Consider the following 25,490-nt stretch of genomic DNA (forward strand, 5'->3'; position numbering starts at 1 on the left):
GCCAAGGTTCCACTTATCCCATGCCTCATGACTTTCTGGATGAGTCTCTCATGAGGGACCTTGTCAAATGCTTTGGTAAAGTCCATGTAGACCACATCCACTGCCCTACCCTCATCAATTTCTTTTGTTACCTCTTCAAAAAAACTCGATCAGGCTTGTGAGGCACGGTCTTCCCTTCACAAAGCCATGTTGACTATCCATGAGTGCTCGTAGATCCTATCCTTAAGAATCCTTTCCTTTAGTTTGCATACCACCGACATAAGACTCACTGGTCTATAGTTCCCAGGTTTCTCCCTATTATCTTTTTTAAACAAGGGAACTACATTTGCCATTCTCCAGTCCTCTGGCACTTCCCCTGCAGCCAAAGAGGATTCAAAGATCATAGCTAATGCTCCTGCAATCTCTTCTCTCAATTCCCACAACAACCTGGGGTATATCACGTCCAGCCCTGGTGATTTATAAATCTTAATGTTTTTAAGATCCATTGAACTGCCGGGAGAGAGCATCGGCCTTTGTATACTTGCTGCTGGGACGATAGATGAGGATGAAATTGAACTGTGTGAAGAAGGGAACCCACTGGGCTTGGTGAGAGTCTAGTCTCTTGGCATCCTGAATATAGGATCAGAATCAGAACTTTGGATAGATCAGAGTCAGAATCAAGTTTATTATCACCGGCATGTGTCGTGAAATTTGTTAACTTAGTAGCAGCAGTTCAATGCAATACATAATATAGAAGAAAAATTATAATAATAGTAACAATAATAAATGAATCTTATTCACTACACTTCATACAGTGTGCACATGTTGAATAGATTAAAATCATGCAAAAACAGTAATACTATATTTTAAAGAGTGAGGTAGTGTCCAATGTCCATTCAGGAATCAGATGGCAGAGGGGAAGAAGCTGTTCCTGAATCGCTGAGTGTGTGCCTTCAGGATTCTGATTCTCCTACCTGATGGTAACAGTGAGAAAAGGGCATGCCCTGGGTTCTGGAGGTCTTCAATAATGGACACTCCTTTTCTGAGACACCGCTCCCTAAAGATGTCCTGGGTACTTTGTAGGCTGGTACCCAAGATGGACCTGACTAGATTTACAACCTTCTGCAGCTTCTTTCGGTTCTGTACTATAGCCCCTCTATACCAGACAGTGATGCAGCCTGTCAGAATGCTCTCCACGGTACAACTATAGAAGTTTTTGAGCTTATTTGTTGACATACCAAATCTCTTCAGACTCCTAATGAAGTATAGACACTGTCTTGCCTTCTTTACAACTGCATCGATATGTTGGGACCAGGTTAGATCCTCAGAGATCTTGACACCTAGGAACTTGAAACTGCCCACGCTCGCCACTTCTGATCCCTCTATGAGGATTTGTATGTGTTCCCTCGTCTTACTCTACCTGAAGTCCACAATCAGCACTTTCGTCTTACTGATGCTGAGTGCCAGCTTGTTGCTACGACACCACTCCACTAGTTGGCATATCTTGATCCTGTATGCCCTCTCATCTCCATCTGAGATTCTACCAACAATGGTTGTATCCTCAGCAAATTTATAGATGGTATTTGAGTTAAGCTTAGCCACACAGTCATGTGTATATAGAGAGCAGTGCATTGGGCTAAGCGCACACCCCTGAGGTGCATCAGTGTTGATCGTCAGCAAGGAGGAGATATTATCAGCAATCTGCACAGATTGTGGTCTTCTGGTTAAGAAATTGAGATCCAATTGCAGAGGGAGGTACAGAGGCCCAGGTTCCGTAACTTCTCAATCACAATTGTGGAAATCACAGTATTAATTGCTGAAGTGTAGTTGATGAACAGCATCCTGGCATAGGTGTTTGTGTTGTCCACGTGGTCTAAAGCCAGAGCCATTGAGATTGCATCTGCTCTTGACCTATTATGGGGATAGGCAAATTGCAAAGGGACCTGGTCCTTGCTGAGGCAGGAGTTCAGTCCAGTCATGATTAACCTCTCACCGACCAGAGTTGGGCTCTCACGACCAGACTATATAACAGTTTCTTCCCCCAAGCTATCAGACTCCTCAATACCCAGAGCCTGGCCTGACACCTAGTGTCCTGTTTATTATTTATTATAATGCCTGCACTGTTTTGTGCACTTTATGCAGTCCTGGGTAGGTCTGTAGTCTAGTGTAGTTGTTTTTTTTTCTCTCTGTTGTTTTTTACGTAGTTCAGTCTAGTTTTTGTACTGTGTCATGTAACACCATGGTCTGAAAAACGTTGTCTCATTTTTACTTTGCGCTGTACCAGCAGTTATGGCCAAAATGACAATAAAAGTGACTTGACTTGACTTGAAAGGATTTCGTCACTGTAAATGTGAAGTGAGTGCTACCGGCCGATAGTCATTAAGGCAGCTCAGATTCTTTTTAGGCACTGATATCATTGGTGCCTTTTAGAAGCAAGTGGGAACTTCCACCTGTAGCAGAGAGGTTGAAAATGTCCTTGAATTCTCCCACCATTTGGTTGGCACAGGTTTCAGAGCCTTACCAGGTACTCCATCAGGACCTTCCGCCTTACAAGGGTTCACTCTCTTTAAAGACAGCCTAACATCAGCCTCTGAGACGGAGATCACAGGGTCATCAGGTGCAGCAGGGATCTTCACAGCTGTAGTTGTATTCTCCATTACAAAGTGAGCATAGAAGGCGTTGAGTTCATCTGGTAGTGACGCATTGATGCCATTCATGCTATTGGGTTTTGCTTGTGTAGGAAGTAAAACGGTGAATTATGAAAGGAAGCTAGCAAGTAATATCAAAGAGGATACCAAAAGCTTTTTTCAAGTATATAAAGAGTAAAAGACAGGTGAGAGTAGATATAGGACTGATAGAAAATGATGTTGGAGAAATTGTAATGGGAGATAAGAAGATGGCAGAAGAACTGTGCGAGTATTTTGCATCAGTCTTCACTGAGGAAGACATCAGCAATATACCGGACATTCAAGAGTGTCAGGGAAGATAAATATGTGCAGTCACAATTATGACAGAGAAAGTACTCAGGGTGCTGAATAGTCTAAGGGTAGATAAATCTCCCAGACCAGATGGAATGCACCCTCATGTTCTGAAGGAAGTAGCAGTGGAAATTGCGGAGGCATTAGCAATGATCTTTCAAAAGTCAATAGATTCTGCCATGGTTCTGGAGGACTGGAAGATTGCAAATGTCACTCTGTTATTTAAGAAGGTGGCAAGGAAGCAAAAAGGAAATTATAGACCTGTTAGCTTGACATCGGAAGTTGGGAGGTTGTTGGAGTTGATTGTCAAGTATGAGGCTATGGAGTACCTGGAGGCATATGACAAAATAGGCAGAACACAGGATGGTTTCCTTAAAGGAAAATCCTGCCTGACAAACCTATTGCAATTTTTTTGAGGAAACTACATGTAGGCTAGACAAGAGAGATGCAGTGGATGTTGTGTATTTGGATTTTCAGAAGGCCTTTGACAAGGTGCCGCACATGAGGCTGCTAAACAAGATAAGAGCCCATGAAATTACGGGAAAATTACATTTGTAGATAGAGCATTGGCTGATTGGCAGGAAACAGAGAGTGGGAATAAAGGGATCCCATTCTGGTTGGCTGCCGGTTACCAGTGGTGTTCCACAGGGGTCCGTGTTGGGGCCGCTTCTTTTTACGTTGTATATCAACGATTTGGATTATGGAATAGGTGGCTTTGTGGCTAAGTTTGCTGATGATACAAAGTTAAATGGAGGGGCCGGTAGTGCTGAGGAAACAGAGAGTCTGCGGAGAGACTTGGATAGATTGGGGGAATGGGCAAAGAAGTGGCAAATGAATTACAATGTTGGAAAGTGTACGGTCATGCACTTTGGTAGACAAAATAAACAGACAGACTATTATTTAAATGGGGAGAGAATTCAAAGTTCTGAGATGCAACAGGACTTGGGAGTCCTCATGCAGGATACCCTTAAGGTTAACCTCCAGGTTGAGTCGGTGGTGAAGAAGGTGAATGCAATGTTGGCTTTCATTTCTGGGAGCAGGGATGTGTTGTTGAGGCTCTATAAGGCACTGGTAAGACCTCACTTGGAATACTGTGTGCAGTTTTGGGCTGCTTATTTAAGAAAGGATGTGCTGATGTTGGAGAGGGTTCAGAGAAGATTGACTAGAATGATTCCGGGAATGAGAGGATTAACACATGAGGAACGTTTGACCACTCTTGGACTGTACTCCTTGGAGTTTAGAAGAATGATGGGAGACCTCATAGAAACATTTCGAATGCTGAAAGGCATGGACAGAGTGGATGTGGGAAAGTAGTTTCCCACGGTTGGGGAGTCCAGTATGAGAGGACATGAATTGAGGATTGAAGGGCGCCCATTCAGAGAAGAGATGCAAAGAAATTTTTTTTTGCCAGAGGGTGGTGAACCTGTGGAATTTGTTGCCATGGGTTGCAGTGGAGGTCAAGTCATTGGGTGTATTTAAGGCAGAGATTGATAGGCATCTGAGTAGCCAGGGCATCAAAGGTTATGGTGAGAAGGCGGGGGAGTGGGACTAAATGGGAGAATGGATCAGCTCATGATAAAATGGCGGAGCAGACTCGATGGGCCGAATGGCCGACTTCTGCTCCTTTGTCTTATGGACATAGCTCCCAACACAGTAGGGGTCACAATCTGTTCCCCTGGTGCTACGAAGGCCAACCTATCTGGTGTCTTCTAATTCTCTGAGACCTCCGCACCCCATCAGTAAACTCTTCAGGTTCCGACACTACTGGGGATATTTCCGTTCTACCTGGCTCCCCTGATTTATCACTCATGCCCGCCTGCAACTCGGTGCCCTCTGACCCGTGATCAAACCCTGCTTCCTTCCCTGCGGAGTCCCGCTGTAACCTAGGCTGCCCAAAGATAGTCCTCCACCCCACTCAGAAGGAGGAGGGCTGAGTTTCTCTTCCTCAGTCAAACGCAGCATATACCACATATCCGGGTCCTTGTCCTCTGAATCAATATCCCTCTCATGGGTGGGGGTCAGCCTAACCTTGCCTGTTGGGGGTCCAGTAGTCACTTCGTATTTCTGCAGAGTCCTCTTACTAGGTGTATGCTCCAAGTCGGGCTCTAAATCTACCTACACCTCTTGACCCGGGGGCAACAGGTGGTTCCGATGGAGAATCTTGACAGGTCCATTCCCATCCTCTGGTTTGACCCGGAAAACTGGTAGATTTGACATCTGACTCTCCACCACATAGGGCATAGACATCCAGAGATCAGCCAACTTATGCTTTCCAGGTAGCCCCATATTCCTTATGAGACCTCTGTCTCCCGGCAGGAGTTGGGAGAACCTCACCTTTTGATCATACCTCCTCAGACGGCAGTGTCTGAAAAGAGGATGCTGTCCAAGTTGAATGCCATCTTAGACAATGTCTCCCATCCACTCCATAATGTACTGGTTAGGCACAGGAGTACATTCAGCCAGAAACTCATTCCACCGAGATGCAACACTGAGTGTCATAGGAAGTCATTTCTGCCTGTGGCCATCAAACTTTACAACTCCTCCCTCGGAGTGACAGACACTCTGAGCCAATAGGCTGGTCCTGGACTTATTTCCACTTGACATAATTTATTTATTATTATTTAATTATTTCTTTTTTTAAATTTTGCTATATTCCTACTCTATTCTTGGTTGGTGCAACTGTAATGAAACCCAATTTCCCTCAGGATCAATAAAGTATGTCTGTCTGTCTGTCCCTTGATTCTGCTTGGCAGCCGCAACCCCACCTAATTCATAAGCCATTTTCAACTCTCTTCTCATGTCAGCCACACACTTCAGATAAGTCCTCGGTGGTACGTCACCCTCGTCAGTCCCAAAACAACCTTGCCTCGCGTCCAAACTTCAGATAATATGGCGAGTACCCAGTAGCTTCATCTTGTGTATAATTATAACTGTGAACCAGATGCCCTATATGTTGACTCCACCTATTCTTCTTGCTGACCTCAGGGTCCCGAGCATATCTAGCAAGGTCCGATTAAACCTCTCTGGCTGGGGATCACCCTGTGGGTGACAGGGCATGGTCCTCAACTTCTCGACTCCAAGCATGCCCAGTAACTCATAGATGAGTCTGCTCTCAAAATCCCGTCCCTGCTCACTATGTATTCACCTGTGAAGGCCATAATAAATGAAATACATCTCCCATAACACTTTTGCCACCATAGACACCCTCTGGTCCTTGGTAGGAAAAGCCTGAGCAGTGGTCTGTGATGACTAAGACATTCACCGTGTTGTTGGCATCGGGTTCTATTGACAGGAAATCCATATGCACCAGGTCCAGAGGCCCCGCACTCTGCAGGTGGGATAGGGGAAATGCCTGCATAGGCAGTGTCTTTCGCCGTGTGCATCGAATGAATGATTTGCAGTATTCTTCAACCTCTGACTTCATTCAGGGCCAGTAAAACTGGTCTCTGAGCAATCCATAGGTCTTTTCCACCCTCAAATGTCCAGAATCATCATGAAGTGATTTCAACGCCATCCTCTGATATTTCTCAGGCAGAACCAGCTGGCAACGCCAGGGTTGGTCTGGGGGTAACGTGACTCTGTGTAAGATCTGGTTCTTCAACTCCAACTGAGGTCATTCTTTTAGTAATGGAGGCACTGATGCATGTTTTGTCCTCTCTGTCTGAGCCATGTCTCCCTTTCTAACCGCTGCCCAAATGGTACCAATGCCCCGATCATCTCGCTGAGCAGCAGACACTTCCCCAGATCTCAATTCCGGCCGCTGATTTGTCTTCAATACATTTGGGGGATGGCGTCATCATAAATTAAGGGGCTGTTGTCCGTCCGCACCTCAAACTTGGCCCCGTAGAAGTAGTCACTCAGCTTATCCACCACCGCCCATTTCAATGCCAGAGAATTCCAACTTGTGCATGGGATAGTTTTTCTTGGAGGGCCAAGTCTCTGGAGACTCTGGCTGACAAACGCAATGAGCCCTGATGTGATATGACGCACCCTAAACCCTCTCGGCTAGCATCTGTGTGCAGTACATACGGTAATCGAGGCTCCACAAAAGCCAGCACCGGTGCCTGGGTCAGTAGCTCCTTCAGCGACTGAAAGGTCTCACATTTTGCATCGCACCTCGGTCCATAGGGTTCCGACAGGCTAAGATACCCTCCACCCTCCTGGCTTTATCCCCCTCCCTTTCTTCCCCAAGGGAGGGTAACCGCATAGAAGCTGATACAAAGGGTGACTCACTTTCCTGTAGCCTTTCACAAATCTCCGATAGTAATCACAGAACCCAAAGGACGAGTGCAGAGCGCTGACAGTCTGGGGCCTTGGCCAAGTGGTAACCACCCCGATATTAGCTGGGACTGTAGCTACCCCATCCTGTGAGACACTGTGCCCAACATAGCTAACAGACTTTTGGCAAAACTGGCACTTGTCCAGGGAAAGTTTTAGCCCTCTAGCTTTCAGGTGGCCCAGCAGCTTCAGCAGCCTCGCTTCATACTCTTCCAAAGTGGACCCAAACGATGCTGCCTGGCCCGATGACTTTTTCCTCAAGCAGTCTGTCTGCATTAGTCATGATCTTTCAAGAATAATTTGATTTTGACATGATCCCAAAGGGCTGGAAATTGCAAATGTCACTCCACACTTTAAGAAAGGAGGAAGGCAAAAGAAAGGAAATTGTAAGCCAGTTAGCCTAACCTCAGTGGTTGGGAAAGTGTTGGAGTTTATTATTAAGGATGAAGTTGCAAGGTACCTGGAGACTAATGATAAAATAAGTTAAGTCAGCATGGTTTCTGTAAAGGGAAATCTTGCTAGACCAATCTGTTAGAGTTACTCGAGGAAGTAACAAGCAGGGTGGGCAAAGGAGAGACAGTGGATGTCATTTACTTGGATTTTCAGAAGGCATTTGAGAAGGTGCCACACATAATGCTGCTTCACAAGATGAAATCATACGAGGTTGCAGAAAATATACTGACATGGATAGCGGAATGGCTGACAGGCAGGAGGCAGCGAATGGGAATAAAATGGGCCTTTTCTGGTTGGCTGCCAGTGACTAGTGGTGCTCCTTAGTAGTCAGTATTGGGACCGCTGATTTTCACATCGTTTTCCAATGATTTAGATAATGGTGATTATAGATATTTGTGACAACGTTGGCGGACGATACATAGAGGTAGAGGGGTAGGTAGTGCTGAGGAAGCACTGTGATTGCCACAGGAACAAAGGGCAAAAAAAGTGGCAGATGGAATACAGTATTAGGAAATGTATGATAATGCATTTTGTTAAAGGAACAATAGTGTATTATCTAAATGGGGAAAAATTCAAACATCAGAGGTGCAAAGGGACTTAGGAGTCCTTGTGCAAGTCTCCCAGAAGGTTAATTTTCAGGTTGAATCTGTGGTTAAAAAAGACAAATACTGAGGAGATTCACAAGGATTATTCTGGGAATGAAGGGGTTAACATATGAGCAGTGTTTGGCTTTGGGCCTGTACTCACTGTAATTTAGAAGAATGCCTGGGGATCTCATTGAAACCTACTGAATGTTGAATGGACCAGTTAAGATGATGTGGAAATGATGTTTCCTATGGTGAGGGTATCCAGAATTAGAGGGCAGCCTCAAAATTGATGGCAGACCTTTTAGAACAGAGGTAAGGAGGAATCTTTTTTTTAGCCACATAGCAGTGAATCTGTGGAATGCTCTACCACAGATTGCGGTGGAGGCCAAGTCCATGGGTATACTTAAAGTGGAATTTGGTCATTTCCTGATTGGTCAGGGCATCAAAGGATATGGCGAGAGGGCAGGTGTAAGGGGTTGAGTTGGATCTGGGATCAGCCATGATGGAATGATGGAGAAGAGTTGATGGGCTGATGGCCTAGCTCTACTCCTGTGTTTTATGGACATGGTGTGTTGCTCCGGATTCCAGCATTAGCAGCCTCTCCTGTCTCCAGACTACAATGGTGCCTTGTACACACGCAATAAATTCGGCACAACTTGACTTGAACATTTCTTCATTTGGATGACACCCATTTCACCTCTCCCCTCCACCGCCTTAACATGTCCTCATTTGGATGACACCCATCTCCGCTCCACTTAACATTCAATATCAGAAATTACAGAGGGTTGTAAGCTCAGCTCCACCATGGACACCAGCCTCCCCAACATCGAGGATATCTTCAAAAGAGGATTCCTCAAGAGTTTGGAGTCCCATCATTAAAATCCTCACCCTATTCTCTCTGATGCCATCCTGGAAAGGTACATGATCCTGGAGACACCGTTAATGTTTTCGGAACACCTTGTTCTTTCCGCTATCAGATTTCTCAAGAGACCATCAGCAGCAGTCCCTCACTGTTTTGTACTATGTATTTATTTTCTTATTGTAATGTACAGTGAAATTGTAACCCCCTGGGTCGCCTCAGGCTCGCTCAGTTCGTTCTCGTCTAGGGGGAGCAGCCTTCGGCCCCGCCAAACTGGGTAATCAGCTGGTGTGGATGCTGTGTGATGTCCCCGCCTCGCCCAAAAACAGACAGTACACCATATGCGATTAAATGAGTACAATTTATAAAGATTACTATAACTAAGTGATTAATAATGATACAGTATATTTGAAGGAAAATAAAATAAAGAAAAGGCGCCAAACTTATCAAAGTCCAAACCACTTCGTGCACAACCGTTGGAGCTCAATTACTGAAGTCTTCTGGCCACCATTTGATCCCCTCCGAACTCCTCGACTCGCAGCTTGGGACCACCCGAAGTGGTCAACCAATCACATCTAGCTTCATCTCCTCTCCTCGGGGTACCTCCTGGCCTTGGACCCCTGCTTGGGGTCTGTTCCTCACCCAGTTTACAGCATCGCGTCCTCTCTCTCTCACCCCCTCGCGCCGATCTGCCCAAAAGCCCGCCAACAATAGCTTACAGACTCAGAAGAAAGAACAACAGTAATCCCAATTGGTTTACAAAGGAATACAATTCTCGTTATCAGTAAATTTTAACCCAAACAAGCTTCCAGCACTCTCTCATAACAAAGAAGCATTCCTACTTTTAACAAACAGAGAAGCCATTTTGATTTCATACACAGTAACAAAGAAAAAGAAGAAATCCCCTTTACAAAATTATTTACTGCACTGTTCAGTTGCCACGCACAACACATTTCACAACATATGTCAGTGATAATAAACCTGATTCTGATTTTAATTCTTGACCCACACTGGGAAATCCTGTCTTTCTAAAGAGCTGTGCCCGGAAATGTAGCCAGGCCTCTATCGCTCAGCTGTGGAGATGTTCCCATTGTTTGTTATCTCCCCTCCAGGGGGCGACCTGTCATAGTTTCTGTTTATAACTTTTCCTCTCAGTTGCCGTTCCTTGTTCCCCAGTAGCCTCTTTCAGAAGAGATATGTCTCACCAGTCTTTCCCACCCCCATGCATAGTGCTAATCTATTTTTCTTTTGTCTTCTGTCTCAAATAATAATTTAGTATTCTGGTTGTTAATCAATACAGCTCCTTGTGTGGGTTTAGTTTGGTAACACAACCTCTGTAATTCTGACACGAGGAAATCTGCAGATGCTGGAAATGCCTGAGGTCAATTCCCGCTGCTGTCTTTAAGTTTGCATAATCTTCCTGTGACTGCGTGATTTTCCTCCGGATGCTCCGGTTTCCTCCCACATTCCAAAGATGTATAGGTTGGGATTAGTAAGTTTCAGGCATGTTATGTTGGTACCAGAAATGTGGCCAGCACCCAGGACAATCCTCAGACCGTGTTGGTGATTGATGCACAATGACCCATTTCACTGTGTGTTTCAATGTACACGTGACAAGAAAAGCTAATTGTTAACTTTAAGACTGGACTGGACGTGACTTCAGATTCTTGTCAATATGGTCGTCCCTGAGAAGCCCCGTTGAGATGATCGTCAAGTCACCCGGCCCAGGGGAGACAAAGTGGGCCAGGCAAGCAGAGCGATCACCCTGGAGTACAACAGTAAAAGGCTTTGAAAAGAAACCTGGTTAGCAGCTGACCTGAAACTGACTGTCAGAGAGTGAAGAACACATTTACGTCAATTGACTTTGAAGGAAATCAAGATTACGAATGAGAAGGCAACTGGATAGAATTACAGTCGTGTGTTATGAGACATAACCCACACAAGGAGCTGTAATGATTAACAACTAGAATGCCAAGTTATTAGATGAGACAGAAGACAAGAGAAAGTCTAGATTAGTACTATGCATGGGGATGGGGGAGACTGGTGAGTCATATCGCTTCTGAAAGAGACTACAGGTGAACAAGGAAGCAAAGCTGAGAGAAAAACATGCAGGACAGTGCAGTCAATAATTTTACGTCATGTTACATGGTGCAAACTAGTGTGGTACTGTTGATGGTCCGTTCAGAAATCTGATGGTGTTACGAATGTGCCGCAACTCTGAGGGGCCGAAGGGTACAAAGTCACCCCCTCCTTTTTGAGAATCGCAAGATCGCTATTAATTCGGGTCTGAGACCCAGGAAATGAGAGAGAGACACGCAGAATCCACAAGGTTTGGAATGTGTCCTGGCCTCAGCGAGACAAAGCCACGGATAACGGCCATTGTCTCTTGGAGACGGAATTGTGTATTGAGTACTGTACTATTCATTGAAGCCCCTCAGGGGACGACCAGAGTGGGCTGGTTGAGGGATTGCATCATCCCAACCTGATTGACATCTGAGACCCCGTGAGTAAGGACGAAAGAGGGTCTGGGGAACAACCCCTTTAGACGCACCAGGAGAAATGCTGGAAATCCCGTGACAGCATTTAATAGCGACAGCCGGTGGGGGCTCGTGTGCGTCCTTCCCTTGCCTGGGATTGGCGGGCTCACCACGGAAGAACGGCTTAGCTAAAGGAGAGGCCACAAGTGAACGGCCACACCAACGAGACTCCGACAGATCGAAATCATAAAAGGAACCGGCAAGTTTTTCTCCAAATCTCTCTCTCTCTCCAACCATTGCAAACCCAGCGGTCCCCAAAGGCTGCAGCCTGCATGAACTGAGTGAACTTTATATTTCCATCGGACAATACATTATCCCCTAGACAACGATAGAGCTATTTCTTATTGATTATTATTATACCCGCACTTTTAGATTTAGTATTGACGATGTATATTATCTGTATATTTGCATTGATATTATTTTTGTGTATTTTTACTAATAAATACTGTTAAAAATAGTATCATCAGATTTCAACGGACCTCTCTATCTTTGCTGGTAAGTGACCCAGTTACGGGGTTCGTAACAATGGCAAGAAAGGACAAGGTGTTCCTAAAACATTGAGTGTGTATCTTCAGGCTCCTGTACCTCTTGCTGATGGTATCAGTGAGAAGAGGGTAGTCCTGGACGGTGAGGATCACTCAAGTTCTCTCGGACCAGGCCAGAATCAAGTAACACTTGAAAGATCATGACCAGTGCACACAAAATGCTGGAGGAAAGTCAAAGGGCCAGGTTGCAACTGTGGAGGGACACAGACTGCTCAGATGAAGAGTTTTGAGGGGGAAATGTTGACTGTCCATCTCCCTCCATAGATGATGCATGCGCCCCCCACCCCCCCCACCATCCAGCAGCTCATGTGGTACAATGAAAAACTTGATTGCATCACAGACACAGACAATGGCAGAAAACTTAAATTCCACATCAATTATACAAGGCAGTGAAGGATGTGTGCTAGAAAGGATAAGATGAAAGTGAACAGAGGAGTTTCACATCGTGAACGGTTTAACAGAAGATAGTTTCCAGTAGAAGATAAGGCAGTAAGTGGTTTAATGGGGGGAAGATGGCGGAGGTGAAAGAAATGGTTTCTGCATCTGTAGATCTCAGTCGGATGGAAATTCATTCAACTGTAACAGTCGAGGGGATCTGATATGGTAATACTTGTGGGGTTGTGTGGAAAGGAAAAGGTGGTGGGGGGAGAGGCTGAGGACCGTCAGTGAGTAATCCGCAGCTTCCCGATTGGGTGGGAGAGACGGTTGTCTCACACCACACTCCCAGACAGTGTTCCTGTCTCAGTTGGAAATGCTCGTTGTCACACTGGAACTCATGGGACCTTCGCCTGAAGCCCATCACCCCTCCTGGGGCAGAGTCCACCAACAGCAGCTCACCAGAGTCCTTGGTCCTAGGACAGTCTTTCAAGTTGTTCCTCGATGTAGCCCATCTTCGCAGATTCTTCCTCTCCCAGTGATGAGATCTTTGGAGCTTCTGTTGGTGTTTCTGTAGCTCTGGGATTTTACAGAATGAGGTTGCTTTCCCCCTGCCCAACCCTCCTCCTTTTGCAGCCAGACTGGGGACTGTCCATGGTGGCTACCTGCGATCTTTCTGTGCATATCTGTGGAATCCTTTGGCCAGAGAATCAGTTGACACTTCCTCACTAAATATATTTAAGAAATAGTTAAACAGGTGTAAGCCTCAGGCTCGCCCAGCTCGTGTTCATCTAGGGGAAACAGACTTTGGCTCCGCCAAACTGGAAAATCACATTTGTGTGGATGCAGTGTAACGTACCCCCAGTTACAAACCCACAACACAAAATATCAGACAGTACACCATACACAATTAAATGATTGAATTTTATGAATCTTAATCTGAATATAGGGTTAGTAATGAAAATAAAAAAGGGCCCAGTTCAAGGAAAAGTAAAAAAATTCATGTTGGAGTCACTCAATAGTTATTCATCCACAATCAGTCTCCTCCGAGCTTCACTGAACTTCAGACCCTTAGATCCCAGTCCACTCTGATCGGGTGGTCTACCAGCTCTCTCCACATGCATCTTCCGTCTTCATCTCTCCTCGACAAAGCACCGCAAAAAAACATCCTCCAGATTCACAAGCCAGAGAGCAACAATCCCCGATTGGCCAACATGCACACCACAGTCCTGTTATCTCCAGACATAACCCAAACATTGCTGCTGCAGAGAAACCTTTACCTCAGCAGTGAACATTACAAAGCAGCCATTACATTAGCAGTGAATCCTTACAGCGCTTAAGGGAATAGTAAGGGAATTAATGGTTATGGGGAAAAGGCAGGTAGATGGAGCTGAGTTTATGGACAGATCAGCCATGATCTTATTGAATGGCAGGGCAGGCTCGATGGGCCGGATGGCCTACACCTGTCTATTTGTTATGTTCTCATGTTCTTATAACTTGGCCTCAGGTGTCGGCTGCACTACGAGAGGACTTGGTCGACTGCTGAAGCTACGAGAGAAATGAAAGCCGGGCAGCGTCACTAAATATCATCAACAGGTAAAAGCCCAGAAACCAGTCGTGTGGCCTTAAATGCCACGACATTGAACCCTGAGACTACCTGGTGGTGTGGACATTTAAAAGAAAGAACTGTTTGCAACTTCGATTTGAAGGACCATTTCAGGTTTTGCTGGTCACTAACACAGCCATCAAAGTAAGAGACAGTCCATCGTGGATTCACACCTCTCACTGTAAGACGGTGTCTAACCATGGCGGTTGGATTAGATCGTGTCCTTTCCCTGCCACCAACACTCAAGCTGCTGGGTGTGTATGGCTGTCCCGGCACATGTAGAAATGGATGTGTCCGTCACCGAAACAGAGATGAACTGTGACTTTAATTGGTCCAAGCCCTCAGCCCCGGGTATTTCTGGTACTGTGATGATGGGACTCAGAAACATCGACCCCCTTCATCCCTTTATCGGATGGCCAGAATGTCACTGGGGATATGGGATGTAAATTTGGAAACAACCGGTGTTTCAGAGGATGGTATATTCTTCTGTAAGACAATAACCCCAGGGTAAAAAGGACAGTGTTGTCCCTGGAGAATGTTACACCTGCCTAGGGAGCCGGTAAACCAGCACAGGAACTGATTAACATGACATCAGCACTGGAAAAGTTAGTAAATTAAACTGCATATGCTCTCGATCCAAGCCAATAAGCAATATCTAAATTGTCGGCAGAATTGGTGCCGGTCCATACAGTGACACTGCAAATCCAAATGACTTCGATCTTTGTTTTATCCGAGAAAGGAACCACATGTGCCTGGTTTGGACAAGAATGTTGCACTTACATACGAGATGAATCAGGACAACAGAACTCACTTCACACATCAAATCCTGGAGGCCACCAGGAAGCTTAAGGAAATAGGAACCCAATTTCACAATGATAATCCCACAGGAAGCTTGTGGCCATTTTCTTTCCCAGCCTCTCCATCTTCCCATCCTCCACACACTCCTCCCCACCTCCCTCCCTTCATTCCAGTCTCCAAATTCCTCTCCAACCAGATTCCATCATCTTTGTCTCTCCCACCTCTCATCTCCCAGCTTCTGACACATTTCCACACTCCACCCCTCCCTCATCCGGATCAGCTGTCAGCTTTTACTTCCCCTTCCTTCCACCTTTCTGTACCAATTCTTTGTCACTTTGTGTGTTACCACCGGTGCCTGTCCCTTTCACCCTGACCTCCCTCTGCCAGTCAGCACCACCACCACTTGCCCCAGTTACCCTGTCAGTCCCGGTGGACTTTAGCACCCGGGGGAGCCGGGGAGCTCAGGACCCGCCGCCCGCGGCTGCTGCTGAATCCGCAGTGTTTCTGTTCCGTTGACGGATGTGGTGAACGAGTTAAAATTAATGGATCGATAATTCTCACGTCGTGCTTATTTCACTCTCCGCACATTTATATTTACACTGACTTACTCCTGACGCCGGTCCCGGGACCCGACCCGTTTACAGACCCGGAGCGGAACTGGAGCAGATTTCAGACACTCGTTTTCATTCCCAGTCCCGAAGAAAGGATAAAGTTTCTCCGTGAATTTATTCCCAGTGAAGGTGTGGAGATGAGACTTGGTCTCTGCGTTGTAAAATGAAACTGTTCCAGACTCGTAACTGAGATAAACTCCCACCCTCCCGGGGATGGGACCGGCAGGGAGACGGTATCGAGGGAAGGTGAGAACCTTCATCTCGTCATTAAACCACCTGATAATCCAGAATCCGGTCTCCGGACTCCGTGTGACCCCTTCCTTCCTCTCCACAGACTCTGCGGCGACTCCCAGACTCCACCACCGATTCCCTGTCACCTCCACCTCCCAGTAATGTCTCCCCGATGTGAATCCCTCTGATCCCAGCACACAACGTGATTCCCTGAACCTCTTCCTGGTGTCAGGGAGATTCCTACACATCCTGTTCAAACTCACACTTCCGATTCTCAGACACCTCGAGCGCCGGATGCACAGTTTCCACATCCAGGGTGACAGAGACTGGGGGGAGAAGCAGAGAATTAGAGAGTCCCCGGGGACCGGGGGGAGACTCAGTCAGCGTGGCCCCAGGACTGGGGGAGAGGCTGCTGGGGCCTAAGACGCTGTCGGGTGGCCAACAGGAAACTTTCCTGGGGTTTTGCCAAAGTATAGCGGATGGACAACCAGTATATTCCCAAGGTTTTTCCACCAGGATGGAAAGTGAGGTTTTCCAGATCACAAAATTCCGGACAACCTCAGCGGATCAGGCAGTGCATGTGGAGGGAGATGCAGACAGTCGATGTTTGAGCCCGAAAGCCAGCATCAAGGATGGAAAGAAAGAGGAGATAGCCAGTGGACACGGGTGTGAGGAAGGGGTGCAGCAACAACTGGATCCAGATGAGGATGGAGAGAGCGAAAACTAGAGGCATTTAAAGAGGAGGTCAGGGAGGCTGTTCAGCTGAATTCATCCTGGCCAATTTGCTTCAATGAGCTAGTCCCACTTGCCTGTATGTACCCATTATTCCTTTAAACTTCCTCTGGGAGACTCCTAAGCTCCAGGGAGAAAGTCCCAGTCCCTCCTTGTAAACAAAACCCTCCAGTTTGGTAACGTCCTTGTAAATCTGTTTTATTCCCTCTCAGTTCAATGACAGCCTTCCTTTTGGAAGGTAACCAGAACTGTACACATTGCTCCAATGTCTTGTACACACATCACATGACTTCCCAGCTCCAGCACTCAGTATTCTGACGGATGAAGACAATCACCTCCTGGTCTCTCTGTTCCACAACACTCTCCAGGGACCCACTGATTCCTGTGTAAATCCTGTCCTGGTTTGCCTTCCCAAAACCCACATCTCTCTGAATTTAAAATCCATCTGCCATTCACTGGTCCAGTTGATGAAGATCACGTTGTAATATTGGATAAACCATGGGAATGATGGTGACATTCAGTGTTGTCATGGTAACGTAGCAGATACAGCAATGCTATTTCACCTTGGGGCCTTCCAGGGTTTGGCGTTCAGTTGTGGTGCCGTCTGTAAGGAGGGTCTCTGTTCACCCCACGACTGCAGGGGTTTTGACCAGGTGCTGGTTAGTGGGTTAACTGGTCATTGTAAATTGTTCTGTGATTAGGCTGGTGTTAAATAGCTCGGTTGCTGGGTGTGTGACTTGCTGAGCTGAAAGGGCCCATTTCACACTGTATCTGAAAATTAATAATTAAATAACTCGTTTCACTGTCCATGACACCACCAATTTTAGAGTCCTCCACAAACTTACTAAACATGTTACCTGCATTCTCTCCAAATCATTCATATGAATGATGAAAAACAGTGGACCCAGCACCGATCCCTGCAGCACAACCACTGGTCACAGGACTCCACTCAGCCAATTCTGTATCCAATGGGCCAGATCGTAGTGTAGCCCATGTGATCCAACTCTCTGGAATAGTCGACCATGAAGTACCTTGTCAAATCCCTTGTTAAAGTCCATGTAGAGAATGTCTACTGCACTTCCATCATCTCCATCCATGCAGAAAGCCAAGCTGGATGTCTCTGATCAGTCCTCACCTTTCCAGATGAATGTAGATCCTGTCTCTCAAAATCCCCTCCATTAGTGCACCCACAACCAACGTTAGGGGTAAGTATTTTTACACAGAGAGTAGTGAGTGTGTGGAATAGGCTGCTGGTGATGATGGTAGAGGCAGATACAATCTTTTAAGATACTCCTGCATAGGTACATGGAGCTTAGAAAAAGAGAGGGCTATGGGTAATCCTAGGTAATTTCTAAAGTAAGTACATGTTCGGCACAGCATTGTGGGCTGAAGGGTCTGTATTGTGCAGTAAGTTTTATTTGTTTCTATAAAAGCCAAGCTGGGTATCCCTGATTACTTATTGTCTTTCCAAATGAATGTAGATCCTGTCTCTCAGAACCCCCTTCATTTATGTACCCACCACTGACATTAGGCTCACAGGTCTTTACTTCCCAGGGTTTTCTCTACAAGCTATCTTCAATAAAGGTTCAACATTAGTCGCCCTCCTGTCTTCTGGCCGCTCACCCGTAGCTATCGATGACACACAAATCTCCAAAAGGGCCCCACAATTTCTTCCTGAGCTTCCCACAAAGTCCTGGGATACACCTGATCAGGACCTGGGGATTTATCGACCTTTCTGCATTTTAGGACCTGCAGCACATTTGCTTCTGTAATGTGGTAGAAAATGAGGTCGATCATCTTCTGTAACGTGGGAGAATTGAGGGCCCTGTGGAACTGGCACAGAAAAGGAGTTGAGGCCTGGGACAGGGAAATGATGACAGGGAAGGTTTGGAAGGATACGGGCTAAATGAAATTAAATGGGCTGAGGGGTGATCTGACAGAAATAGATAAGGTTATGTGGGGTGTAGACTGAGCAGGTGGTTGAAATCTTTTCCCCACAGGAGTGGGATCAAATACAAAAGGTCACATATCTGAGGTGAGAGGAAGGAGTTTAAAGGTGAGTTTATTTGAAGAGTGAGTGGTTGATTTTGGAACTTGCTGCCAGAGGAGGTGATGGAATCAGATACAATCACTGTGTTTCGGAGGCACTCAGACAGACACTTCATAGACAAGGCACAGAAGGATACTGACCTAATGCCGGCCAGTAGGGTGAGTGTAGTGGGTAAATAGGTCAGCACAGAGGTGATGGGTTGAAGGGCCTGTTTCAGTGCTGTATGATGATAACTCTGTAACTTCAACTGAACTGAATGACTGAGAATCCATAGCCCTCCAGTACAGAAAATTCCACAGATAAACATCCTTGGTATCGTATTCCAGCCATTCCTGCTTTGCCGTCATCCCTGCCAGTATTCTTTTCCAATGAATTCTAGCCATCTCCTATCTCATGCCTCTGTAATTCCCTTTACTCCACTGTAATACCGATACATCTGCCTTCTGCTTCTCCTTCTGAAATTTCAGTGTGAATCCGATCATATTACGATCACTTTCCCCGAAGGGTTCTTTTACCTTAAGCTTTCTAATCAATTCCAGTTCATTTCACCAGTCGAGAATAGCTGATCCCTGAGTGGGCTCAACCACAAACTGCTCAAAACAGCCATTTCATAACCATTGTAGAAATCCCTCTCTTGGAATCTGATTTTCCCAATCTACCCACATATTGAAACCCCCCCCCCCCTTGTATCATTGCCCTTTTAGCATGCACCTTCTATCTCCTGTTGTAGCTTGCAGACCACTTCCTACTGTTTGGGGTCTGTATACAACTCCCATCAGGGTCTTTTCACCCTTGCCATTCCAAAGCTCTGTCCACAATTATTCAACACCTTCTGATCTGATGTCCTCTTCTTCTAATGATTTGATTTCATTTTTTTTTACCAACAGAGCCACGGAGCCCCCTCTGCCTTCCTGCCTGTCCTTTTGATACAATGTGCATCCCTGGACATTAAGGTCACAGCAATAATCTTCTTTCAGCTATGATCAGTGATGCCTACAACATAACACTTGTCAATCTGTAACTGTACTACAGGTTAATTTACCTTATTCTGTACACTGCACACATTCAAATATAACACCTTCAGTCCTGCATTCAACCTTTTAGATTTTGTCCACCTTTTAATAAACAACTCACCCTGTTGACTGCAATTTCCTCTGTCATCAGCCTCTCCTTGCCAGGAGTCTCACTACACACTGCCTCTGTTTGTAAACGAACTACCTCATCCTCAGCACTATCACTCCAGTTCCCATCCCCCTGTCAAATTAGTTTAATATGCCACCCTCCAGGCATATGGCACCACTACTGTGACAAATGAGGAGACAAAGATGACCACCAATGGCACAGAAATCTCTTCCCTCACTTCCCAGAGTAACCTTTGGTATAGACTGTGGTCTTATCTATCCTAATACTTTACTAAACAACCAGCACATCCGGTTTCTGAATGTTGACGTTCTAGCATATCAGCCTGTTTTGTGCTCTTCTCTGAAAAATCATATTCTCTCTCTCAGTAGTTAATATTGAAGCAAAATCTTCATTAAATACCTTTCCAACCTCCTCTGACTCCAGGCACGTTTTCACTTCCATCCTTGATCAGCCCTACCTTACTCTAGTTATCCATCTGTTTTTCATGTATGTGTACAATGCCTTGGGGTTTTGCTTAATCCTACTCACCAAAGGCCTCTCGTGTCTTCTAACTCTCCCCAGTCCAGTTTTCAGCTCCTTCCTGGCTACCTTGTAACTCTCTAGAGCCCCGTCTGATCTTTGCTTCCCAAAACTGGAAGTAAACTTCCAGCTTCCTCTTGACCTGATGTTCCACATGTCTTGTCAACCATGGTGAACACTTTCGATCGAGTGATCAGAGTTCCATTAGTTTCAAGATAATTATGGAGGATAGTTCCTGTCTAATGCTCTCTAGTTTTAGTCTCACTAAACCTCAGTGAAAAACGTCTGCGTGCATATAACCTATCTATACCCTCATAATTGTGTATACTTCTGTCAAATTGCTCCACATTCTCTTACACTCAGTGGAATAAAGTCCTAACCTACTTAACCCTCCCTAATAACTCAGGTAAGTTCTCAAGCCCTGTCAACAGCCGTCCAAGTTTTCTCTGTACTCGTTTTCAATCATATTGATCTGTAGGTGGGTGACCAAAACTGCAGATAATACTCCAGACTTGGCCTCATCAATGTTTTCGACATTATATTGCAACTCCTGTACTCAATTTATGATTTATGAAGGCCTATGTGCCAAAACTCTGTTTACAACCTGTGACACCACTTTCAAGGAATTAAGGATCTGTATTCCTAGATCCTTCTGTTCCTCAGTGCCCTTCCTCTCACCCTGCAATTCCTACCCTGGTTTGTCCTTCCAAAGTGCAACACCTAACACTTATTTGCATAAAATTTCATCTGTCATTTTTCAGCCCATTTTTCCAGTTGGTCCATCCTGCTGAAAGCTTTCATAGCCTTCCTTCCTGTCCATCAGACCCACAATCTTGGTGTCATCTGAAAGTTTGCTGTTGCAGTTTACCACATTATCATCCATATCGGTGATACAGAAGACAAACAATAATGTACCTCCCACCAATCCTGGCAGTACTCCACTAGTCACAGGGCTCCAAAAAGAGAGGCCATCATTCACTACCTCTCACTGACTTCTCCCGTGAAGCAAACATCAAATGCAATTTGCTACCTCATCCTAAATGGCAAGTAGCTGAACCTTCCTGAATAAACTCCCAAATGGCATCTTGTCAAATGCCTTGTTAAAGTCCATGTAGACAACATCCACTGTCTTGCCTTCAACAGCCTTACTGGTAACTTCCTCGAAAGAATCTGTAAGATTGATTAGACACGAGCTATCACAGACAAAGTCATGCAGACAGTCCCTAATCAGTTCTTGTCCACCCAAATACTGAAATATCCTGTCCTTTAGAATAACTTACCCACTACCCATGGCAGACTCAGCTGCCTATAATTTCCTGGCTTGTTCTTAGAGTCTTTCTTAAACAATGTTAACAACATTAATTCTCCTCCAATCCCCTGGCAGCTCCCTTGTGGCTGAGGATGCTTTAAATACCTCAGTTAGGATCCCTGCAATTTCTGCACTAACATTCCACATGGTCTGAAGAGGGACTTTGTCAAGCCCTGGGTGTTTATTCACCCTAATTCAGCAACCACTTCCTCCTCTGTCAGCTTCATGTGGTCCATGATCTCTCTGCTGTTTTGCCTCACTTCTAGAGCCTCTGCCCATCTCCTGAATAAATACAGATGTAAAAAATCTATTTAAGATCTCCCCCATCTCTTTATGCTCCATGCACGTATGGTCACGCTGATCTTCAAGTGGGTCAGTTTTGTCCCGTGCTATTCTTTTGTTCTTAACAAATCTGTAGAAGTCCTTGGGATTCTTTTTCACCTTGTCTGCTGGAGCAACTTCATGTCTTATTTTAGCCCTCCTGACTTCCTCTCGTGTTTGCTTGTGTTTCTTATACACAAGTACTTAATTTGTTCTTCGATGCACCTGCTCCTTCTTGTTAACCAGAGCCTCATTTCCCCCCACCCCCCACAAAAAAGGATTCCTAAAACTGTTAGCCTTGTCTTTTATTCTTTCAGGAACATACAAATTCTATACTCTCAAAATTTTGAAGGCTTCCCACTTACCCGATCCTTTCTGATGCCATCAAATTGGCCTTTTACCAGTATAGAATCTCAATCTGAGCATTAGACTGATCCTTCTCCGTAATTAATGGAATTATGATCAGTGGATCCAAATTCCGTCACACACTTTTGTCCCCTAATTCCCTGATAGGAGATCCAGTATTGCATTCTCTCTACTTGGCACATCTACATGTTGAGGAAACTTTCCTGACACATTTGATGATCTCTATCCCACCCAACTGTCTGCGATCTCTTTATGAATTTGCTCCTCTAAATTCTGCGGACTTTCGGGTGGTCTATAATATAATCCCATTAACGTGGTCATAACTTTCTGATTCCTCAGTTCCACCCATAGCCTCAGTACACGAGCCCTCCATTCTGTCCTGTCTGAGCACTGCAGTAACACTTTTCCCTGGCTGGTAATACCAGATTTCCCCCTTTAATCTCTTGTGCTCTGTCATATTTGCCAATTTTGCTCCTATGTTTAAAAACATGTCCAAAACAATGGAACCCTGGAATGCTGAGCTGCCGGTCCTGCCCCTCCTCCAACCAATGATATAACAAAACATACGAACTGTTATATTCTATGCTTCAGCCTGTGAATGCAATTATGCCACATGACTTTTCCACCTTTGTGAGAACACATCACCCTGAACTCCTTCAACCTCCTGAATACCTCCCATGACACCGAGACTGACTCATTTTCAAAAAGCTGTTTATACTAAACCTCTCAGTCTAGTAACACAAGATCTTACCTTCATGGCCACATATCCTCTTCCACTCTGAAAACAGAAAGAACAGACAAGACTGAAGAAATCTCTCATGGATTTAGTGTGCAATTAATTTCACAGGAAACAGCTTTAAATACATAATCAGCTCCTAATTCTGTGTCACAACTTGTAGGGGAGAAGGTAAATGTTTATCATCAAGGACATTGTCAGTAACTTTCCCAGAGTCTCAGTCTCCACCATTACCATTTCCCACGGGGTGGAAGATACAAAAGCCTGAAGCAGTCTAAAGGACAGTTTCTACCCTGCTCTGATAAGACTATTGAATGGTTTCCTAGTACAATCAGATGCACTCTTGATCTGACAATCTACCTCAATATGATCTTGCTCCTTATCATCTCCCTACACTGCACCTGCTCTGGAGCTGTTACACTTTCTCTGCATGTTGTTGTTTTACCTCGTTCTATCAATGCACTGTGTCATTAATTAATCTGACACATGACACACAGCATGTGTCATGTACCCTGTGACCGGGTTACCAAAATAGCAGAAATGGAACAATACGTTGGAGTCTGGTATTACTGTAACTAAAAATGTTTATTTGTAAACTAAGTAATACAGTACTATAAAATGCAAATATATATAGATAAAACAGGTTAGCAACGATATATACAGAAGTGTGGAAATAGGAATCAAAACCAAGCTTTACCAAAGTCTAAGGGTAAATGAATAGTCTTAGGATGGTGCAGAGTTCAGTTCAGTTCAGTTTAGTTTAAGTCAAGGTAGTTGCTGTTGTACCGTTGGAGAGAGAGAGAGAGAGAGAGAGAGAGAGAGAGTGATAGGTGATGCAGTTGCAGGCAAATCTTCCATTGTCTTCTTATCTGGTTGTGGTCACCAACTGTGACCCCTCCGTACCAGGCCAGACCATTCTTCAGTGATGAGCCTGTCACCCAGGCGAGGGTGGACACACACACAAGACCCCACCGGTCTGCCTTCACACACTGTGAGCCTCTGATCGATTCCCCCGAATCGATCCTCCAAACCCCCACCTTCGCATGGGTGCACAACGCTTTTCCAGTGTCCCGTGGTGAGTCTGCTTGTGTCTCAGCAGACTTGCTTTTTATCTCCCCTGATGGGGTATCAGCCATCCATCAACTGTCCATCACCTGGCACCGCCTTGCTGTCTCAGCAGGAATTCACACAAGTAGGCAAAGTGTCCTTGGAACAAAGTAAACAATTATCGAAGAAGCCATAACTAAATCATCCCTCTCTCTCATTATTAGCATCTGCAGCAGGATGACTCCCCCCTCTTCTTCACTCTCTCTCGTTAGCAGCATAGTTCACAGGGGGGGTCAACTCTGGACCCATCTCAGCCTGGTTTGCTCATCACACATCACTCATGCAAGATAAATTTCTGGTGGTTGTTACAGAAATAAAACAATTCCAATTCAGTTCAATTTCCATCCATGCAGCTGAACAGAAAATCCTGACCAAGTTTACACGTCAGTCCATCTCACAGGTAAAGCTCAGCTGCCGGACGGCTGAAGCTGAGAATGTGGATCATAAAAAGAATTCAGCCCTGAGATCCACTGATGGTGAATGATTGTCACTGCAGAATTCAGCCAAATCCATGTTAAAGTTTGGACCTGCTGATGGAAACTTGCTGACAGGATTTGGGAGGGAAAAAGTCACTCAATTATTTACACAACTACCTGAAAATATGGATGGTGAACATTGGACATCCTGCTGTAGATCACTGGCAAAGGAGGCTTTGCTGTCTGATGAGCCAGGATCCCTGGGCTTAACCAAGTCCACTATCATCTTGTCTGGGAGTGGACGGGTGAAGCAGTAATTCCCTCCCAGTGCAGGGAAAGTTTACCAATCTCACTACCAATGGGTGAAATTCTCAAAGAGTACGAGCTGTAGAATTGTCACGAGCTATTGCTGCCGCATGGAGAGTGGATCCTGCCGGTATCAGACAGAACGTTGGTGGAGGGTTCACTGACCCAAGTACACCGAACTCCCAACCAACTCCGATCCCTCGCTTTCTTCATCAGGAAATGACTGACGTTTGCCCTTCTGGTGGGATGAGTTGTGTCCCATCATCCGGCCTTGATTATTCAAAGGGAAAAGGGAGAGAACAGGGAAGAGGGAGGGGGATGGGGAGGAGAAAGGGGGTGGGGGAGCAGGGGGGATGGGGGGAGGAGTGAGGGGAAGGAGAGGTTCAGATGGGGAGAGAGAGGTGTGGTGAGGGGGAGTGGTGGAATGTGGGGAGAAGGGTTTGGGGGAGTGTGGGATAACAGAGAGACAGTGAAAGGGGAGTGAGGGGGTAGGGGGTGAGTGAGACTGGGAGAGGGATAGAGTGTGTGGGGAGACGCAGGGAGAGTGTGAGGGATATTTTGGGATGTTTGCTCATCAGAAGGATGTGGGACATTCCTGACATCTGACCCTGTAATATTCCAGCCTGCGTCAGAGTGGTGACTGATCTT

At 45.6% G+C, this 25,490-nt stretch overlaps 1 protein-coding gene across 1 annotated transcript in view; it reads right to left on the bottom strand.

Annotated features, from left to right (window-relative positions):
• LOC140720593 (butyrophilin subfamily 1 member A1-like) overlaps positions 1 to 25,490 on the bottom strand; it is a 327,454-nt gene that overhangs the window by 113,168 nt on the left and 188,796 nt on the right. Inside the window, exon 7 of the mRNA XM_073035429.1 lies at positions 23,029 to 23,055. Within this exon, the coding sequence (XP_072891530.1) occupies positions 23,029 to 23,055 (27 nt within the window). The remainder of the gene's footprint in view (positions 1 to 23,028; positions 23,056 to 25,490) is intronic.

Source organism: Hemitrygon akajei, chromosome 2 (genome assembly GCF_048418815.1).
Source record: "Hemitrygon akajei chromosome 2, sHemAka1.3, whole genome shotgun sequence".
Lineage (NCBI taxonomy): Eukaryota > Metazoa > Chordata > Chondrichthyes > Myliobatiformes > Dasyatidae > Hemitrygon > Hemitrygon akajei.